This window comes from Trachemys scripta, chromosome 8 (assembly GCF_013100865.1).
Source record: "Trachemys scripta elegans isolate TJP31775 chromosome 8, CAS_Tse_1.0, whole genome shotgun sequence".
Lineage (NCBI taxonomy): Eukaryota > Metazoa > Chordata > Testudines > Emydidae > Trachemys > Trachemys scripta.
The window spans coordinates 74,609,971-74,632,242 of NC_048305.1; the positions used below are offsets into that span (position 1 = coordinate 74,609,971).

At 44.0% G+C, this 22,272-nt stretch overlaps 1 protein-coding gene across 1 annotated transcript in view; it reads left to right on the top strand.

Annotated features, from left to right (window-relative positions):
• The first annotated feature begins 2,542 nt into the window (after positions 1-2,542).
• Positions 2,543-22,272, top strand: part of ABCA4 (ATP binding cassette subfamily A member 4) — a 115,782-nt gene continuing 96,052 nt past the window's right edge. The window contains exons 1-5 of the mRNA XM_034780078.1: positions 2,543-2,736; positions 10,640-10,733; positions 14,045-14,186; positions 16,543-16,682; positions 20,151-20,278. Of these exons, the coding sequence (XP_034635969.1) occupies positions 2,671-2,736; positions 10,640-10,733; positions 14,045-14,186; positions 16,543-16,682; positions 20,151-20,278 (570 nt within the window). The 5' untranslated portion in view covers positions 2,543-2,670. The remainder of the gene's footprint in view (positions 2,737-10,639; positions 10,734-14,044; positions 14,187-16,542; positions 16,683-20,150; positions 20,279-22,272) is intronic.

Sequence of the window (22,272 nt, forward strand, 5' to 3'; positions counted from 1 at the left end):
CTGTCCTTCATGGCCTTTGAGACCTTTTCTAATATTTTGCCATTTCGTTTACTGCTACGGAGTTCAGCTAGCACTGATTCATCTCCCCATATGGCGAGCAGATCCCGTACCTCCCGTTCTGTCCATGCTGGAGCTCTTTTGTGATCCTGGGACTCCATCATGGTTACCTGTGCTGATGAGCTCTGCGTGGTCACCTGTGCTCTCCACACTGGGCAAACAGGAAACAAAATTCAAATGTTCGCGGGGCTTTTCCTGTCTACCTGGTCAGTGCATCTGAGTTGAGAGTGCTGTCCAGAGCGGTCACAATGAAGCACTGTGGGATAGCTCCTGGAGGCCAATGACGTCGAATTCCGTTCACACTACCCCAATTCCGACCCGCTAAGGCTGATTTTATCGATAATCCCCTCGTCGGAGGTGGAGTAAAGAAACCGATTTAAAGGGCCCTTTAAGTCAAAAAAAGGGACTTAGCCATGTGAACGTGTCCAGGCTTAATTCGATTTAACGCTGCTAAATTCGACCTAAACTCGTAGTGTAGACCAGGCCACAGAGAAGGGGTGGGCGGAGCCTCAGGAAGGGGCAAGGAAAAGGATGGGACAAGGGTGTTAGGTTTTGTGCAATTAGAAAGTTGGCAACCCTAACAGAACCCCAAGGCTTTTCCATGCCGGGTGCTGTGAAGCTTTCGTTTGGGGCATCGGAAGTACAGCAAGCCACATGGCAAAAGGAATATAAAGAGCAGCTGCATCATCTCCATTTTGTCTTCATTCTTGCTTCTTACCTCTGGGGTAACTTTTCTGCAAACTGACGCGCTGAACAAAGGACTGAATGACCCATCCAAGCTGTAGATGTGTTCCTGGACTTTCAAGCCAGCAAACTCACCAATATTGCTAAGAACCTGATACATGGACTTTGAGTCTCTGTATGTATCTGAGTGCTTTACCATTTAGCTCTACAGAAATTAATATCTGTGTCTCCACACTTTCTTGTCTGTAAAATTCTGCTTAGCTGGTGGGTAGCTGGCTCCTGTTCACCCATGTTCAGGTGAAAAGAATTTAGCCATCTTTATGAAGAAGTTTTCTTGTTCCCCTGCATTCAATATTTTGTTCTTCTGTAATTCTGTCAGCTTGTCTTCCTTTTCCAGAGTCCCAATTAATGTTCCTTCCCAGCAGAAGTAGTGCGTTGGGATTGGCCTCAAACTCCACCAGCAACATGAAAGGAAACACACAAACCCTCCAAATATTGGACCACCTTCTCAGAGTGTGATGCCTGTTTTAGGTCTTCAGTCTACCAACACCCATTAGGAAGCTTTATTTCTTCAGTTGCAGCATTATTATAGCATTCAACAACTGTTTGTGTGAATAATTGATTTTTTTTGGTTTTGGTTTTAGGTGGCTAAACTGAAAAAAAAAATACTTGTTTTGGGCCAAACTAAATATTTCATTCAACACAAAACTAAACTTTTTGTTTTATTTTAAAGTGTTTTGATACCATTTTGTTTTTAAAATATAGCTACATTTTGAAACACAAAGTTTTGAAGAGGGTGGGGAAATATTTTTTTTGTTTTTTTGGATGAAACTACTTGACCCAAATTTACAAATAGTTTTGGTCAACCCAGAGCTTCATTTTTTGGTGAATAAACTATGCGTCTAAAACATTTTTCCCAGCTCTATGTTAGACCAGGCACATGCAGTGTGTTCAGTTGGTTCCCTGTAGCCTCCACCCAATGGTAACACAGATGCAGAGGTGCATCCTTTCAAAACATCATACATAATCCATTTGCTCTCTTGTGTCACAATAGCTTTTTATAGCCAATCTGACTTCCTTTTGTGCTGTGTCTCTAAGATGAGCAATTAGAGCTGATGGGATGATGTTGAATAGTGTATGTGACTGTTAACCTACAAAGAATGAGAACCCTCCAGGCGTTAGTGCTGGTAATTTTGCATGAAAAGTCCTGCTGTGGAGTTTTTCTCTTTTTATCTGACAGCTGATAAGCAGCACAGTCAGTGTGACCTAAATTTGGTCTTAAATTTCCTGCCCCGATCTTTTCCATGCTCAAAATGAAAAGAAAGAGGTCATTTCTACCAGGTTTTGTCATGATTGGTGCCACGTCTTCTGTCCAAGGCTGGCCTTTTTTTAGCTTTGGTTGAGGGTTAAGTACTTTCTCAGGTGATGAAAAACTCACCTAAGACTTAAATGTTTTTCTTGAAGTGTCAAGGAATATATACTGATTTTATTCTAATACTTCTGAAAATCCAGGTATCAGAGATATTAGATTAACCAAACATACAAGGAAGTAGTTACAGATAGAAAATCCAAATGTTTCCCTCCATGCCAGGGTAATAGTTGAAATGAGTAAAAAGAGGTCCATATTTTCATTTGAAAAATGTCCTCTTGTTTTTGACCCAGAAAAATGAGTCACGAGAACCACTCTCCCAACAAAGGAAAAACACCATATCCTGTAGATCAACATTTGTCTAGAACAAGATGTATAAGGCATGATTGAAAAGCACTGGCCAGTAAAGTAAAGAGAGAGAGAGATGTAAAAAGAACAGAAGCTAAAGCAGTTATTCTACGGAGAATTTTGTTTCAGGTATTATCTGAGCCCAAGTGTGAGAGATAAAGATGGATGCATTTTATATTACAGGTTTGTGGCGCTGTTGATGCAGAAGAACAATGAGCTTCCTTAGACAGGTCAGACTTCTGCTGTGGAAGAACTGGACACTCAGGAAAAGGCAAAAGGTAAAAGATAAAACCTTAGTCTTCGGGTTTCTACTTTAGAACATGCTGAGAATATTACAGTGCAGATAGTCAAATGACTGGTACATTTATCAGCCTGCTAAACACGTGCGTACTAGAGAGTGAAATCGGCTGTGCTGCGTCTGTAGGCCTGCCCTCAGGGGCTTAGTCCATTTGTTTGCAAGATGCACTTTGCAGAGTAAATTTAGAACAGCGGTCATTGTACTGAGTATCTGACAAACAACATGACATACAGTGAAGATAGTTCTGGGTACTGAGGTTTTGGTGCTTGGCTGTAAAGATATGCACAAACAAAAATGACTTGTGCACCCCACAACTTAGAGCAAGTCTGGCTCCAGATCTTAATGTTGCCACTCATGTGCACTTATATTAGATGTGAATCCAACTGCACAAAGTGAAGCTCAGTTTTTTTATTACATGGTTGAATGACAACAGTAACAGGGTGAACAGGAATTGGAGAAACATTTTAAATCCTTTTCCATAATACTTTCTCTAGGACAGAGCAACTAATACATATTACGTAAATGCCTTATTTACCATTGCTCATTTTTTATTTCTTTAAACCAAATTATCTTAGGGCTAGTCTACACTGGCAATGCTAAAAAGTTGCTGTGCTCAGGGGGGTGTTTTTTCACACCCCAAGCGAGAAAGTTGCAGCACTGTAAGTTGCCAGTGTAGACAAGCCCTTACAGCCTGGTTCTCTGAGGTGCTGGAAGCTCTCCATTTCCACTGGCTTCAAGTCAAAGGAAGCTGAGGAAGTTCAGCAGTTCACAGGATCAGGCCCTATATTTCTAACTAAAGATACAGAGGGTCCTGTGGCACCTTTAAGACTAACTGTTAGTCTTAAAGGTGCCACAGGACCCTCTGTTGCTTTTTACCGATTCAGACTAACATGGCTACCCCTCTGATACTTAACTAAAGATAGGTTACCATATTTCAAGTTCCCAAATAGAGGACACTTCTAGGAGGAGGGCAAGGGGAGTTGGAGGGAATATTTGGGGGGTGCTGGTGGGTTGTGTGTGTCCTAGGAGGGGGTATTTGGGGGCTGCCTGAAGGGGTATTTTGGGGGGGAGGGGTGCTGGACTACGGTGTGTGTACTGGGAGGGGGTATTTGAAGGATGCTGTAGGAAGAACCTGATGGATGCTAGAGGGGTTTCCTGTGGCCTCACACTCAAGGTGGGTGGCAGTGTCGTGCTCTCTGTCATGGATGCAGCGCCAGCCTGTCAGTCAGAGTTTCCCTGCCGGCCTCTCCCCCTCCTTAGGGCAGGGAGCCAGGGCAGGCCCTGTCACCCCTCCTGGCTGGGTTCTGAGGCCCCGCAGCAGGGCAGGCGGTCCAGCATAGAGGCGCTTGGTGGCTCTGCTTACCTGGCAGGCTGGCTGGGGCTGGGGCAGGCAGAATGCAGGAGAGGGACCAATCAGGGCATGGAGACTGCTCCTTCTGAGCTGCAATGTTGGGAGCAGAAAAAATCCCAGATATTTCCTCTTATTTCAAAAATCTGCCCAGTTGGAGGACAGAGGATGGGGGGAAAAAAGGGTCATGTCCAGGAAAACTTGGACATATGGTAACCCTAACTAAAGACAATATGACTTAAACAAGAGACGTGAACTATGGTAAGTGAGACATTCCTGTGGCTATCACAGAATCATGGGATTGGTTGAAATGGTTCCCTGTGTGTACCTTTGTCTTTGAGCCCTATAATAAAAACAGACAGTCATCTGCCACCGGATCTTAGTTGAATCAATTTTAGGCCACCTTTAATGTTGCGTGCAATTTTGCAAACTCAGCTGAGACTTACTGCTATGAAATCTGGTTTCACAGAGCATCTTTCCCATTCATGCTAACCCCAAATATTTTGTGGTTTAAAAAAATTAATTAATAACAAAGGCGGCACTGGAAATGGCAGCACATGCAGGAAATATAGCAGCCATTGTGCCCTCTATAATAGCTCCTTCAAACCTTGAAGTCAATGGAGACTAGACTACCTGTGTGCTTAAGGACTGCAGGATCCAATCCATCAATCTGCTTGTCTCCATGTTAAATCTGCTTGTCCCCTCTCCCATTGCTGCCCAGTACATTTGCTCCTGCAATCCGCCTCACCAACAGTACTTGGTGATCTAGTCTACGCTGTGTTGCCAGCTCTCGTGATTTTATTGCAAGTCTCACAATATCAGACATTTTTTCTTAAGGACCCAGCTCTTGGAATTGTATGACTTCCTCAAAATCTCAGCTTTTCATGTTTTTATTTTTTTATTTTATTTGTAAGTAAGTTTCTAGCAGTTGTGGTTGTGGAGAAAATCTTGAAAACATGCAGCCTGAAGGCTCAAAAACCCAAAGGCAAATACAAAGAATCAAATTGCATTGTTTTTGAAAATTGTATTTTTTAAAGCCAATCTGCTGATATTTTGGGGGATAACTAGTGATTTTTGAACATTTGGGGTTGGCAATCCTGTCTACAGTATTATGACATTTCTAGTTTAATTTAACAATCTCACGAAGGAATACGCTTTGGAGATTTCCTTCTGTGTAACTGGTTCTCACTGTTCTTCTCTGCATAGCTAAGGAAATTGACACAGGCAGATGCCCGGTGTGACTAAAATCCAGGTAATTTCATATTGTATCCTGCATGTGCTGACTTCAGTGCAGAGGGTGACTCCTGAGCTCAGCTCTCAGCTGCTTAGACCAACAGCACATTCCATTGATCCCAATTTGTTTGTTTTAAAGAAAGCAACTAATTGTGGCAGGATTTTTGGTGCTCATCCATTCTGTGCTATAGACTGAGAGTTGAAAGGGCTGCTGCAGTCTGGTTTCTAAGGTTTTGTTTTATTTTAAGAAGCTCTCCTGTTTCCCAAGATGAATATTTGGAGAACTTAGAAGATGTTATTTTAAAAGACTAATTCTTTGATAGAAAATGGTTGTTATAAAATATAACTACTTTCAATGCTTGAAATAATAATTTCATTCAATAAACCTATTTAGATATTTGACCCTGTCACTTCAAAATATCTCTGCATTACGAGGCTTCAGAAATAAAAAAATAAAAAAAAAAAAAAAAAAAAAAAGTGAGGAGGAGATTTTTGTGCTGTTTTTTTCACATGGAAATCTCAGTAATGTTATGTCAGGTCTTTCCTGATTTTGCATGAGAGCTCTGAGAGGTGTTGAGGATTCTTAGTTTTTAAAGCGGGCTGTTGAATCTGTAACAGAGAAGTATTTTGACTCCCATGCTTGTGGTATAAATCAAACAACTGAAAGTTTTTAAACATCAGTAAAAATCACTTCCCCCAGCCTCTTCTAGGTTTCATGTGCACGGTGACCACAGTAGCATAAACCTATTAGTTCTCTGGTTGTCCATAAGAACATTTCAAGAAAAACCAGGTAGTCAAGACCTGAACTTCTAATGTCAGAAGCAAGCAGAAAAGATGTTTTTTTGGGGAAAAAAGAACCCATTTATTTTTTCACCCATCAGAAGCAACCATATGAGTGTAAACCCAACTTTTCCTCTTTCACTAGAGCAGGGATCGGCAACCTTAACATTTAAACGTTTTTAGAAGGTCTTTCTATAAGTCTATAATATATAACTAAACTATTGTTGTATGTAAAGTATATAAGATTTTTAAAATGTTTAAAAAGCTTCATTTAAAATTAAATTAAAATGCAGAGCCCCGCAGACCGGTGGCCAGGACCTGGGCAGTGTGAGTGCCACTGGAAATCAGCTCGCGTGCCAGAGGTTGCCTACCCCTGCACTAGAGGAATGTCTTCACAGCAGAAAAAGCTTGGGTGATCAGCATCCAAGTTAGCCTATACCAGGTGTGAGGAGCCACACGGCAAAGCTGTACCCAAGTTACTGTGTCCTCACTGGTGCCAGGGCTGGATTAACCTTGTGTGGGCCCAGCGCCAAACATATTTGTGGGCCCCCATAGAACGCTACAGCAGGAGTGCGGGAACCTTCCCTGCACACGCCCCCCTTGTTCCCCAAGGCCCTGTCCCTGCCTTGCCTCTTCACCCTAAGACCCTGCGGCTCACTGCTCTCCCTCCTCCCTCTTCCCCGTTGCTGGATCCTCTCCATCTCCCTCCTCTGAGGGATTTAAGCAAAGTGGATGTGAAGTCACTGTATGCTTTGTCTTTGTATGTCCATATATTTCCTTTCTGACAAACAAGAAAACTTAATCACATGGAACAACTAACCACTTCCAACAAATGCAGGCATAAACATGCATGAAACGTTTCCCCATAAATGAGCCTTGTTTTGTCCTTCATAATCCCATATAATTTTGACCACTCAGTGCATGGCACTTTCTAAAGCCAGACCTTAATTGCATTTATTATTTAATAATAGTCTTAATCTGATAAATAAGAGTTGTCTTTAATTTCTTTGGCATGCAAAAATCAAAGACTTCTGGACATGGTGGTGAATTCTAAATCAGTGGTTCTCAAACTTTTTTTTTTTTTTTTTTGCGTACCACTTGAAAATTGCTGAGGATCTTGGCGGACCACTTAATGATCTTTCCAAATGTTGTTTGTACCATTAGCTAACTATTGTAAAAGTGCTATATAAAAAAACCTTAATGATAATTAACTTTTTTTGTTCTACAAATAAAAGCACACAACTCATATTTTAATATCCGTAGTCTTACCTTTCAAATGTGATAGATGTGCCCTCTGTCCCCTGCCTGAGCTGAGGCTGGGAAGGAGGGCCATCTCTCCCTGACTGCTGTAGCCCTGAACCTGGGGAAAGTCTTTTTCTGGCTGCCACAGCCCTGCATGTACCAAATTCCCCGCACTTCCTCTTCTCACCCCACTGCCCCCTCCCACCTACCCCTTAATCCCCCCAAGGCCACCAACTGACCTTACATGTGCATCTTCTCCAAGGTCCAGGCATCGAATTAGTGGAGCCACGCCTGCGCGGCTCCACTAATTAGGTGGGTGGCCCTTCATTCTTTTGTATGCCACCATCCAGGCGCGCACCTTAGAGGGAACTATCTGTGGACCACCTGAATGGAGCTCGTGGACCACTGGTGGTTCGCGGACCACAGTTTGAGAAACTCTGCTCTACATAATAGTAAAATTATAAAACCAAGCTATATATTATATATATACCAGAGCAGGATTAGAATTAAAATCCTTGAGATTTCAGTGTCTGCACAGAGGATAAAATGCACAACTTTCAGTAACAAAAATTAAAAAGTCATGTCTAATGCTCTTCTCGCTGCGCTGAAGAGGGTGGGATTTTTTTTTTTTTTGCCTTCATCTATCATTATTCCTTAATTTCTGGGGGGGAGTTATGGCTTCGGAGTGAGGGCCACCGGCAGGGCTGGGAGGGGGGATCCCAGGGTTGGAAGTCAGAGGCACCGGCAAGGCTGTGCTAGTAGGGGGCTGCCTGGATCAGTCCCTGGAGTGAGGTGGGGTGGGGGGCAAGCACAGTGGGGCAGGGCGGAGCAGGGGGGATAGACAGGATCCCTCCAGGGTGGTGTGGAGCCAGCACCTACCTCTCTCTGCCACAGCCAGGTCCTGGGGAGCCAGTTCTCTTTCTCTCCAGCAGAGCTGCAGTTCCTCCAAGCAGAAGCAGCTGCTCTTCCCACCCTCCTGGCGGGGAGACTGATTGAGGATACTCCTACAACCGGACTTTGAGTGTCCAGTCAGCAGTGCTGACCCAACACTGCCAGGTCCTCTTTTTGATCGGACTTTCTGATTGAAAACTGGACACTTGGCAACAGAGGCGCCCCAACGAGGGGCAGGAGGCCATGGCCCCACCCCTTTTAAAAGTAGAACTGCTATGCCTTAAGGGCGAGCAGCGGGGAGGGGCTAAGGGGTGGAGAGGAGCAAGTGGCTGGCAGACAGGTGAGTGGGCAGAGGAAGAGGACGGAGAGGAGCGGGAGATGGGGGGGATAGAGGCGAGGAGGGGCTATGGGGTGGAGAGGAGCAAGCGGCCATGTGGGGGAGGGGCCAGAGGGTGGAGAGCAGTGAGCCTCAGGCAGGGGGAGGGGCACAGAGGACCAAATAGTGGGGGGGGGAGAGGAGGGGCCAGGGAGCAGAGAGAAGCGAATGGCCGGCGGGCTTGGGGGGAAAAGAGGAGCCAGCTGTTGGTGGGGGAGAGGGGCTAGGGGGCAGAGAGGAGTGAGCGGTTGGTGGGGCCTCCAGGATAGGGCCTCAGGGCGGAGCACAAATAGAGCAGGGGGGCAGGGCCATGGTCCAGGCGCTGTGCCCCTTTCTCAGTGTGGGCCTGACGCTATGGCAAACCCGGTACTGAGTGGTGGTGCACTCCCCTGTGTGAGGCACTAGAACTTCTGAGGGCCTTTAGCCCCTGGCTCTGTATGGTGCAGTAAGATGAGCCACTCAGATTCTTTCTCAGTGAGTTGTGGGAGAATCTTTCCTTCTGAGCACACACAGGGAATTGTGGGAAGGCATTAGAGTATTGTCAGCGCTCAAGTGACGTTTTAGCTGGGTTATCAAGTTGAGTGAAAGCAGCATGCGGTGTTAGCCTAGCACGTGAGAGGAGCCAGCTAGCCTGGGTTGAGACTGAGATTTTTGTATGTGAACAGGAGGAGATTAGAGGCAACAACACCCAAGTAAGAACCCTGGAGAACTCTGCACTGAAGACATACCCTAGGAGACTTTGATTTTTTTTCTTCCACTAAAATCACTGGTGGTAGGAGGACCTGAAGTGGATGTTACTGTTTGGGGAAAATCCAGGCCTTGTGGCCGGATTAGCTGCTGGGGAGGTGAAAGCTGGGAGGGGCAAAGAGGCATCATCCCCAACTGCACAGCTGCTCCTTACTCCAGGCCAGAGAGGTGGGAAAACAGGAGGATCTTCACGGTGGCAGATTTTCCAGTCCCTTGGTCTAGCAGTGCCCCCCCACCCCCCCACACCGGTCTGGCTTTTAGAAGCACTAACCTGTATTTTTTTAACTCAAGATTAAATGTGTGAAATAGGAAATGCTTGCTTGGCAAAAATTTCTCCGTCCTTCAGCCATAAGCCTAGGCTGAGCTTAATTAAAGCTAATAAACAAAGTTACAGTGGAAAAGACAGGGCAGCTCCAAAACTCTGTTTTTAATTATACTATGGAATTTCTTTCGGCTCGATCCCCTGTCACCATTTAGCCTGAAGAAGGCCACGGGCACGTGATGCATTCTGCAGATTGCTGTACATATCTGGTGCCTGGGAGAGAATTTCCTATGTGCAAACCAACTACTCAGGATTTGGGGAGAGTCTGTTGTGGCTGTTACAAGAAATGTAATGCAAGGTGGATAGGCACAGAATAACACAGCAAGCTCTCCCAGCACAAATACAGCACAGACAACAATAACAATAAAGGGCCAGAGAAGTGGGGAATGTGTGGTAGTTGCTTTATGCTATAGCTATCAAAGAAAGATATCAAAAGGAAAAAAAATAGTTTTAACTAGTCAGACAAGCATCTGAAGGGAAAATATATTTTGTGGGGGTACAACTGCTAATTCAGCAGAAGGAGTTGGTTGCAGGTGTGCTCCATGAACCTTGTCCTTTTTCATCCCTATAATTTCCTGTGGGCCACAGAGGCTGTTAATCCCATTTCACAAGAAGCTCAGTGCACGGTTGCTATTCTTTCTCTTCTCCAACCTCCCCCACCCAGCCCAGCAGTTCTGCGTCACTGTCTGACTAGCTGCTCTTCTCAACAACTGTCTAGAATTATTATTTTTTGTTATTATTTTAGTATCTATCTGTAGCTGTTTAGCACCTGCTGCCTCCTCTTTTTTTCACCTTAGCTTTTTAATCACCTTGGTTTTTAAACATTCTTCCAGTGGATGGAGAGGAGCACTGAGTTCATGGTGATGTTCAGTAGGGCTCTGTTTTGTAAATTATTGGATGAATTATGTCACATTTCTTTTGTATACACTTTTTTCCCCCCGCAGCTTCGTTTTCTGGTGGAGCTTGCATGGCCTTTGTCTTTATTTCTTGTCCTTGTCTGGCTGAGGAAGGCTAACCCAGTCTATCGCCAACATGAATGTAAGCATATATATTATAAAACTAAAACATAATAATAATTAATAATTCTTATTGCAATAATGTCTAGAGGCCCCAATCATGACTCAAAGCCCAGTTGTGCTAAGTGTTGTACACATAAAAAGATGGCCCTGCCCTAAGTAGTTTATAGTTTTAGTAATTTTTAGGCATATAATGTCCCTGAATTAAAGTAACAAAACAAAAAATCCTATGTTAGCAATTTATGGGCCATTTCGCTGCTTATAAAGGCAGCAGCCATACCAATACTATCCTAATAGTAGGTACTGGAGGTTGTCTATTCTGACGGTTCTGAGTGCTGCTCATTTCTCTGCCATTGATGGCACCTTGCTCTGCCAATAACCCCTCCTCTCATTTCCAAATGTAATTGCTTGGCTCTATGCACATATTGGTCTAAACACTGGTCTAACTTACCCTCTGGGATATCGGTGGGGTTGCAAGGTTATAGACTTAGCCAGAATTAGGCCTGTTGTTGGAAATCCTCCCAAGAAATTTCCCAGAAGTTTCCAGATCACAGGTCCTGGTTCTCATGGGGGACTTCAATCACCCTGACATCTGCTGGGAGGGGAGAGAAATACAGCAGTACACAGACAATCCAGGAAGTTTTTGCAGAGTGTTGGGGACAACTTCCTGGTGCAAGTGCTGGAGGAACCAACTAGGAGCCGTGCTCCTCTTGACCTGCTGCTCACAAACAGGGAAGAATTGGTAGGGGAAGTAGAAGTGGGTGGCATCCTGGGCAGCAGTGACCATGAGATGGTCGAGTTCAGGATCCTGACACAAGGAAGAAAGGAGAGCAGCAGAATATGGACCCTGGGCTTCAGCAAAGCAGACTTTGACTCCCTCAGGGAACTGATGGGCAGGATCCCCTGGGAGGCTAATATGAGGGGGAAAGGAGTCCAGGAGAGCTGGTTGTATTTTAAAGAAGACTTATTGAGGTTGCAGGAACAAACTATCCCAATGTGCAGAAAGAATAGCAAATGTGGCAGGCGACCAGCTTGGCTTAACAGAGAAATCTTTGGTGAGCTTAAACACAAAAAGGAAGCTTACAAGAAATGGAAACTAGGACAGATGACTAGGGAGGAGTATAAAAATATTGCTCGAGTATGCAGGGGTGTAATCAGGAAGGCCAAAGCACACTTAGAGTTGCAGCTAGCAAGGGATGTGAAGAGTAACAAGAAGGTTTCTACAGGTATGTTAGCAACAAGAAGAAGGTCAGGGAAAGTGTGGGACCCTTACTGAATGGGGGAGGCAACCTAGTGACAGATGATGTTGAAAAAGCGGAAGTACTCAATGCTTTTTTTGTCTCAGTCTACACAGACAAGGTCAGCTCCCAGACTGCTGCACTGGGCAGCACAGTATGGGGAAGAGGTGAGCAGCCCTCAGTGGTGAAAGAACCAGGTTAAGGACTATTTAGAAAAGCTGAACATGCACACAAGTCCATGGGGCCGGATATAATGCATCCAAGGGTGCTGAGGGAATTAACTCATGGCGATCAGGGGAGGTCCTGGATAATTGTAAAAAGGCAAATATAGTGCCCATCTTTAAAAAAGGGAAGAAGGAGAATCCGGGGAACTACAGACTGATCAGCCTCACTTCAGTCCCTGGAAAAATCCTGCAGCAGGTCCTCAAGGAATCCATTTTGAAGCACTTGAAGGAGAGGAAGGTGATCAGGAACAGTCAACATGGATTCACCAAGGGCAAGTCATGCCTGACCAACCTGATTGCCTTCTATGATGAGATAACTGGCTCTGTGGATATGGGGAAAGCGGTGGACGTGATATATCTTGACTTTAGCAAAGCTTTTGATATGGTCTCCCACAGACTTGACTTTAGCAAAGCTTTTGATATGGCTCAATAGGTAGTAATCAATGGCTTGATGTCTAGTTGGCAGCTGGTATCAAGCAGAGTGCCACAGGGGTTGGTCCTGGGGCCAGTTTTGTTCAACATCTTCATTAATGATCTGGATGATGGGATGGATTGCACCCTCAGCAAGTTCGCAGATGACACTAAGCTGGGGAGAGAGGTAGATACACTGAGGGTAGGGATAGGGTCAAGAGTGACCTAGACAAATTGGAGGATTGAGCTAAAAGAAATCTGATGCGGTTCAACAAGGACAAGTGCAGAGTCCTGCATTTAGGATGGAAGAATCTCATGCACTGCTACAGGCTGGGGACCGACTGTCTTAAGCGGCAGTTCTGCAGAAAAGGACCTGGGGATAACAGTGGATGAGAAGCTGGATATGAGTCAACAATGTGCCCTTGTTGCCAAGAAGGCTAATGGCATGTTGGCCTGCATTAGTAGGAGCATTGCCAGAATATCAAGAGAAGTGATTATTCCCCTCTATCGGAACTGGTGAGGCCACATCTATAGTATTGCGTCCAGCTTTGGACCCCCCACTACAGAAAGGATGTTTTGAATAAATTGGAGACAGTCCAGTGGAGGGCAACGAAAATGATTAGGGAGCTGGGGCACATGACATATGAGGAGAGGCTGAGGGAACTGGGCTGCAGAACAGAAGAATGAGGGGGGGATTTGATAGCAGCCTTCCACTACCTGAAGGGGGGTTCCAAAGAGGATGGAGCTAGGCTGTTCTCAGTGGTGGCAGATGACAGAACAAGAAGCAATGGCCTCAAGTTGCAGTGGAGGAGGTCTAGGTTGGATATTAGGAAAAACTATTTCACTAGGAGGGTGGTGAAGCACTGGAATGGGTTACCTAGGGAGGTGGTGGAATCTCCATCCTTAGAGATTTTTAAGGCCCAGCTTGACAAAGCTCAGGCTGCAATGATTTAGTTGTGGTTGGTCCAGCTTTGAGCAGTGGGTTGGACTAGATGACCTCCTGAGGTCTCTTCCAACCCTAATCTTCTATGATTCTATTAAATTAATGATTTGGTTTGGAAGTCCTGGGATTACTCCCCACTTACTCTCACATTTGTGAATATTAATATGACATGGTCCTTAACATATTCATTTTAGTAAACATGGAGGGTGGGATTTTCAAAATGCTCAGTGTTAGCCTAACTCCGTTTCCTTTTAAATCAATGGGAGTTCTACCACTGACTTTAGTGGGAACAGAGTTAGATCAATTCTGAGTGGTTTTGAAAATAATACACAGAACATATGTCTTTTTACTTAACAAAGACAAAAACCTGAAAAAACTTTCCTGGCTAACAAAGTAACCATAACATTCCTCTTGCAACAAGAAAACCTGTGAAGCTCCTAATGTTCATTCAAGCTGCCTTAGGAATGAAACCCAACAATTAATATTTTGTCTTCTCTTTTCTGTTTCATATACACAGGCCATTTTCCAAATAAGGCTATGCCCTCTGCAGGAACGCTGCCATGGTTACAGGGTATCTTCTGTAACATGAACAATCCTTGTTTCCGAAGCCCCACCCGTGGAGAATCTCCTGGCGTTGTGTCTAACTACAACAATTCCATGTAAGCAAAGAGGAACCTCCTGCATTCAGGGAAAAGAGATGTGTGCGCTAGGTTGGGGCTGCATTAATATACTGAGGTCCTGGAGAAATGCCTAGCAGCCTGTCTCTAATGCATATCACAGATGTGACAGATCTTGGTGAGCAGTCATGGAATAACGTCAGCCACAAAGTTCACCCTCAAATTGGCTGTAATCCCCATCCCCTATCAATGGGATGGGTACATGATAAAGGCTATTTTATAGAATTATTCTGCAGTGTGAATTCAAATCCAACCCTTGGCAGAAAGTTGAGCATCCAGGAAGACTGGATGGTTCAGGATAGAGGTAATGGAATATAGAGCTTTTCAACTGTAGCATGGCCTGGTCAATAAAAAACAAAAGGTTGCATCTGATGGCTGTTCTATGGCCTGTGTGAAATGAGTTTGATGGTGTCCCTCCAATTGCCAGTGAACAGGTGTCCACATCACAAAAACCACTCCTTCAATTGCCTATTATAGTAGAAGTCTAAGAACAAAGGCCCAGGAATTAAGAGTATAGAACCTGAATTGTCTTTTACCACCATTTGAGATACTTCCTCTAAATCAGGGCGGGGGCAAACTGGCAATGCGGGAAAGCTTGCATTGACTCCGCCCATGCTGTACCTGTCTTGGGAACATATAAAAGACTTCCCTCAGTCTGTCAACTCTCAAACACTAAATTCACTAATGGGGAGATGGGCAAAATTCTGATCTTTTGGTCAGAATCATCTTTGCAAGTGCTTCAGTGTATTGTGTATTATAGCTGACTCATGCAAGTCATGGAGTTTAGCAGGGCAAAGACCTCTAGAGTAAAATGAGGACAATTGCAAAATCTGTTCAAACATGCAGAAAATAATGGCCACATGCCCACTTGTCAGGGGGTGGTTTATCTTTTGAGCAGTGATACTCAGACTTCCAAGGTTCAAGAGCCTAATTAGCAATCAACATTGCCTAAAAGAGCCACATTAGTGTGAATTCATTGTTTCATTTACTCTAGTAGTATATATTCATATTTAAACAGTATGATGGGAAATATTTAGTTAGTTTATTCTCACAGCAAAATGACTGACCAAGTATTATTATTTTATCAACTACAGTTGGTTAATAATATAGTAAAAGCATCCTGATTGCTTAATAACTTAGGCTAATAATTAAATCAGTGTTTTAATATCATGTGCTGCAAAGAGCCACAGAAAGACACATTAAAGAGCCACTTGCGGTTCACGAGCCTCAATTTGAATATCATTGCTTTAGAGACTCCAAAACGGAAACGTCCATGAGCTAACAACATCAAGGCCTTCAAAGATGCAGCCATCTGAAACTGGCCTACTTTGGTTTTCCCTTTTCATTCCACTTTCTTTTTTTGTTTATCTGTGAACATTTAAAATGTTAAATCAAATGGAGTGGCCTATGAGCTAGTGTATTTGTTTTCTGTATAATGCACCTTTACTTTTCTAGGTAGTCTCTTTTTTCAGCTGCAACTTTGTGAGGCAAATCAGACTCAACACATCAAAGGAGGCAAACACACTGTGCTCTCTGAGAGACTTGACTTGACTTCCTTCTTGTTTTCCTGTTTCCTATAATCTTAAAATAAGTTATTTAGGTTGAAAGTATCAGTCTTTATATGGAAAAATATAGCACTCTTAAAGAAATGCAATGTTTCAGCACCTATCTGGGAGGAATTGTGCATTATTTCCAGGTTCTATCTCATGCCCACTGCCTAGGGACTGGTCATCTGTGACAGCTCAATACCTAGATGTGCTCTGTTTCTCACTGGTACTTATTAGAATTTATTTGTACCTGTCCCACAAATACGGAGTCTGATTCTTCCACCCTTACTTGTATTGTACTACTGTACCTTACTCTATGGGGTGGGAGGGCTACACCCTGAGTAAAATACTGTTCAGCACGAGTAAGCGTGACCAAATTGGGCTCAAAGTAATTTTCATTTTCAAATTGGGCATGCAGGTTGCTGCTGTTTAGTGCAAACTTTGATTCTCTTACAATAGCTCAAATAGTCTCTCTGTAATATCCATTAGATTGATGCTGCTGTAATGAATCCGTAGAGATGGACATGTCTGTAGCCTGACAACATTAAAGTCATTCCAAAGGGTTTAAGTACAGAAATAGGCTTTAACCAAAAGCTCAAACTTTGGGGAAGTTTGGATCCTAATCCAGATCCGAACATTGCCCCCTACATCTAGTGGACACTATGGCCAGATTAACCTGTGTGTGAAGAGCCTCATTCTCTTTGTTTCTGGGTTTCCCATGACATGTAAGGTTTGTCTTACCTGCCCTGTGTCATTAGTCTTTACTAATGACTCCTTGATTCTTCTTTCAGCTTAGCAAGAGTGTATCAAGATGCTCAAGAGCTCCTACTCCAGGCACCTGAAATCCATGACCTGGGCAGAATCTGGGAGGAATTGCGCATTATGATCCAGTTTATGGAAACAATGAGGACTAATCCTGAAAGAATTGCAGGCAATTTGTTTCATTATCTTCTTTAGACTGTAGTGCATTCCTGCCCAAGAGCTGGGTAATCCTCACCTCTGCAGACAATGTCAGGAGTGACAATACAATTCACACCTGCCTGTTGGTAAACATACATTTAAACATTCTGTATTTGAATGGGCTTAGAAATTATTGATTTAAATTCTAAAAGGACACTCCCAAAATTAGTGGGACAAAAATGGATTGGCCCTGAGAGTGACAGTGACCTATCTTAGCTAAAACAACAAGGAGTCTGGTGGCACCTTAAAGACTAACAGATTTATTTGGGCATAAGCTTTCGTGAGTAAAAACCTCACTTCTTTGGATGCATCTGTAGTTTGAGAACCTTGATTATAAAGCATGAGTTTCTAGATTTGGTATTTTTGAGTATGCATACAGTATTCTACTCATTGCAGTGATATCTGGGCACTCTATTGGACTTTGGGATTGCCAGGCTTTGACATATAAGGAAAGCTATTTTATATCCCTTTTGGAGACTTTAAAAACACTTCCATGCTATTCTTTCTGGCATGCCTGATTTTGGTAACGATTAAAAGTTGTTAGTATTTGAAAGTTTTTTTGGTCGATAGTATATATAATGAATTGTTGGTCTTGGTTGAGTAACTAGATCAGAGACATTCATGAACACAAACCANGGTGGCACCTTAAAGACTAACAGATTTATTTGGGCATAAGCTTTCGTGAGTAAAAACCTCACTTCTTCAGATGCATCCAAAGAAGTGAGGTTTTTACTCACGAAAGCTTATGCCCAAATAAATCTGTTAGTCTTTAAGGTGCCACCAGACTCCTTGTTGTTTTTGTAGATACAGACTAACACGGCTACCCCGATACTATCTTAGCTACAAATCCTTCACCTCAGGAGGATATATATATAAAATCTAATATTGTGACTCAGCAAATATTTGTTAATAAGACAATATATACAGTGATTCCAATAAACCATATGATACAGGTGTTCTAGGATGGTGTGTGCATATACTGTATGGATGCCATGAGGGGACTAACTCGTTGTGAAGAGCTTGGGGGACCTCAAAATACCCCAAAATGTAGGCTTTTAAAGAACACAAATATATTCTGAGCTGCATTTTGGAAGCGAGCTGTAAAAACTGATCCCAAACAATCAGCCCTGTGGGAGTGAGGGAAAGCACAAAATGCCAGAGCTTTGAAGTTCAGAGTTCCAGGGCCGCACTCCAGGTTTTTCGAGCTTTTCAACTTTCTTTGCAATCCCAGTTCTGCATTCAATGTTCCTTTACAGGGCATGTCAACTCTATTTAAGTCAGAAAATAAACAAGTGTGTTCCAGCTGCCAGGCATCCCGTGTAGCCCAATATTAGTGCTGCTTCAGAATCCCAGTTTAAAGTCAATAGCCTGGTTTATTTTAAAATAAAAGTTGTATTCTGCTTGTTCATAAAGCAATCAACAAAACTAATGTTGGGGATAAAGAAACAGGATGAGAAGTGCTACTCTTTCTTCTATGTTGAAGGAAATACTGGCGCTGTGTGTGTGTGTGTGTGTAAGTAAGTACTGTAAATTACATATATAAACTGTATTAAGAGAACATTAAGGGGGAAAAGTCAAGCACTCAGAAATTAGGAAATTCCACAATTAAGGTTGTCTGTCAGTCCACCTTCCCTTGTCTCTTTGGACCAGTCCCAAGACTCAGCCACGCCATCACAATCCCCATTCCACCCAGTCTCTCCCTTTGCCATTTCCCCAGTCTCAGCTCCTAATTTTTCTGCATGCCTGTGAGCCTGATCCCTCCTCCACAGATGAGGCACGAACAGTGGGGAGTACAGAAAGCACAGGATACAGTCTCCCTGCTCTCAGTTCCTGTCCTTGGTACCACAGCAGTCCTAGGTTTCCTGCAGGAGCAATTGCAGGGAAGGTCTTTCTCAGCCCCTGGACTCCTGTGCATGTTCAGTGCTGATGGAATCTTTGAAGTATTTACCTGCCAAACCCTAATAAGTCTCTACTGAGTGTGAACTGAGATATTCAGAAGCTCATAACTTGGCCAAATTTAGCACATTTTCCCAGGGATGTCAAAATATGACACCTGCTGACACCAGTGCAACCTCCCCTCCTCCTCAAGCTCCCCAGCCAAATTTCAAGAGCCTGCTGCAAAGCATGGAGGACTAGAGTTTCTCAATTAAACAATTACAAGAATTGTTTTTAATATGGGCAAAAAACCCATTTCCCCCTAGCTTCATTCTGAGAAACAGCTGAACTGTTTTTGCTGAAATTTTCCAAAACAATTCAGTGTGAGGCAGACATCTAGCATGGAAAATTTCACCCCAAACATTAGTCTGGTGAAGTTAAAAGCAACTGAAAACAGGGTCTTATAGTGGGAGGTGTCCTCAAACTTAAGTATGGCTGGCACTACCTGCACTATCTATGAGATACACTACAACATTTAACAGTAACGGTGCAGAACTTATGGGCCAAATTCTGAGATCCTTACTGAGTTTTTAGTTGGACAGTTCTCATGCAAAATTCCTGTGCACATCAACGAGAGTTTTAACTGAGAAAAACTGAGCAAGAGCTTTCAGGGTTTGGCTCATTAGTAACCTTATCAGGAGGTAAGGTGTTTTGGACCCATTACTGTAAATTATATATATTATTATAAAGATGAAAGGAATGGAATTTTGTGGCCTTTCGTGTGTGTGTGTGTGTGTGTGTGTTGTTTCTTGAGTGGGATTTGTTTAATAGGGGGGACTATAAAGCTTTAATGCTGTTCCTTGAGACATGCCCCTTGAAAAGAGTAATGAAGTTTTGCTTGTGAAAGTTTTTAAAAGGGCCATTTTTACTAAATTAAAATTAGGCTGATTGCGCACATTGCTGTTGACAGTGAATGCAAAGTGAGTGTAAATGACACCGATTGTGAAAGGTTGTTTGTAAAACACCAGCAGAACGGGGAGGGGGAGACTGGGACATCACAACATCATAATAACTGAATATGTAAAACAAAACATTACTTCAAAAGAAAAGGCCAAGATTTCCAAATGTGACCAGTGATTTTGGGTGCCTCCGTTTTCAATTGCTTATCTTGAGGTGCTTTTAAAAGCAGTGCTCAACTATGGGGAGGCCCCCTTACTGCTTTAGGGGCTACCTCACTTCCGTCTCATTCAAAGTGCAAGGGGGTAGGGGGGGGAAGATGTAAGGTTGGTGTGTGTGTTTTAAAATACTTATGTTTGTTAAGCGCCCCCTACTTTTTTCCCCATAATTCAAGCACTGTTTAGGAGATCTGATTTTCAGGCGGTGTGCTCTATATTTTCTGAAAACAAGGCCCTATTAAGGTGTCTAGTGATGGACCTCAGAGTCACTAGTAACTATTGAAAACCTCGGCCAAAGCATACCGTTTCCAGGGGTCTAAGCAGGGCATTCTTTAATTCACCTTGTTCAGCTTCTCAGTGCTCTTTACATTGCTTCCCTCTGCATTCAGGTAGAGGGTTAAGAATCCGAGACATCTTGAAAGAACAGGAGACTCTGACGTCCTTTCTGCTGAATGATGCTGGCCTCTCAGACTCAGTGGTTTTCCAGCTGATTAATTCTCAAGTGCGCCCTGAACAGGTGGGTTGATATAGGCTATGTCTACACTTACAGCAGCAGGTAGAGAACGTACACTGCAAACGCCCCCAGCGTCGGTATAAATAGCAGTGTAGATGATGAGGCACTGCTTAGGTGAGAAGAGTAAAGGCATGCCAGAACCTTAGGGTGTAGACCCTACATGGCTCTCTACATGCCTAAGCATGTCTCCCCTGTCTATACTGCTGTTTTTAGCAGTGTAGTGTTCCGGAGCCTTTCACTGCCATGCATGTAGCTATACAACAGTGTGCCTTTCGTTGTGGCATGTAGCTACATGTACCCTACCCAGTGTAGACAAGGCCTTTTGGTATAACAGCAGCCACCTGCTACTGCAAGGCAGTTATCTGTGTGGAGTGGAATCTTTGTACATTCAGGAATAAAAAGCAGCCCAGATTGGAGGTAGCAGATGGGTGATGGCGCCTCTTCCCTCTTCATTCGTCTTTCCAGAATCCAGACTTATTTTGGCCTTTAAAAATACCTGGGGGATGGACTGAACCAGGGGCGGCTCTATGTATTTTGCCACCCCAAGCATGGCAGTCAGGCGGCTTTCAGCGGCGCACCTGCGGGAGGTCCGCCGGTAACGTGGATTTGGTGGCATGCCTGCGGGAGGTCCCACGGTCGCGCACCTTCGGCGTACCTGCCGCTGAATTGCTGCCAAAACCATGGGACTGGCGGACCTCCCGCAGGCATGCCGCTGAAGGCAGCCTGACTGCTACCCTCATGGTGACCGGCAGGCCGCCCCCCGCGGCTTGCCGCCCCAGGCACGCAATTGGAGTGCTGGTGCCTGGAGCCGCCCCTGCACTGAGCCAAGGTACTATGGTTTGCTGCCTGCGTTACTCCAAAGCAGCTGAGTTTAATATCTGGTGACTACACTGCCTAGCAATGAATCTGTCCCTGTGATCAAAGACTTGGCTCAGGAACATCAGGCAGCTGTGCCCCATTTTAACTTAACAATGTGGTGAACAGCAAGAGAGAACTCTGTGGGTAGAAACATTTAACTTCACTGCCCTGATGTCAGCTGGGTCACACAGGCTGCTGTCTCATGGAGAAAGGTGGGAGCAGTGAAAAGCAGGCCAGCTGTCCTGGATCCTTAATGAATAATAGATCTACTCAGAAAATTCACAGTGAAAATTGCAAGTCAGATCATTCCTGAGGTAGCTACTCCGAGGATTGTATCTGACTAAGTCCAGGATGTCTTTGGCCTTCTGTGTGCCGGTGGCTGGGGAGCTCTGAGAGGAATGCTGTGCTGATGAATGAACGTTGCTGAATCAGACCTCTGGGATTATTGCTCTCCATGCTGTGTGTGTGGGGGGGGGAGGGAATAATTCAGGCTGAATGACACAATTCTTCTTTTTCATTGTCACATAAAGCACAAATGCTGGAAATGTGTGGGCCTGCTTGTGGCCAGCAGGAGAGGGGATTAATGAACTTGCATTCACTTCTTTTCAGACTTTACAGGTTCTAGCTGGTGTGACTGGTTGCCTGATTACTCATCCACTACAGGTCTGTCTAGAGCTACAGGAAGCTCCCTCACCCAGTGAGCCCCCCAGGCCAGCTCCATAGCTGGTGTAAAGTGGCATATCTCAGCTGACTTCAATGCCACTTTGTCAATTTACACCAGCTGAGGAGTTGAAAAGCTAGGTCTTTAGAGCTAATGAAGTAAAAATACAGAAAAGGGCCCTGTTGGGGTTCACTTCACATTTCCTTTCATTCCTCCTCCTCCTCCTAGGTCTGCTATACTAAGGAAATGACCCATTGTTTACTAGTTGTTAGTAGTGGGTTCCCAGCTGCCTTTCCTTATCTAGTATTGAAACCAGTTTGACTATATACAGGGTCAAAATATTTTCAACACAGCTGCAGAAAGCATGATCCTAACGTGGATATCTGCCATGCTTTCTGTAATAGTGTTATGAAAGGTTTGGCTCTTTCTACATCAGAAGCCGAACCATTTTCAACGCCAGCTGAGGAAAAGCCAAAGG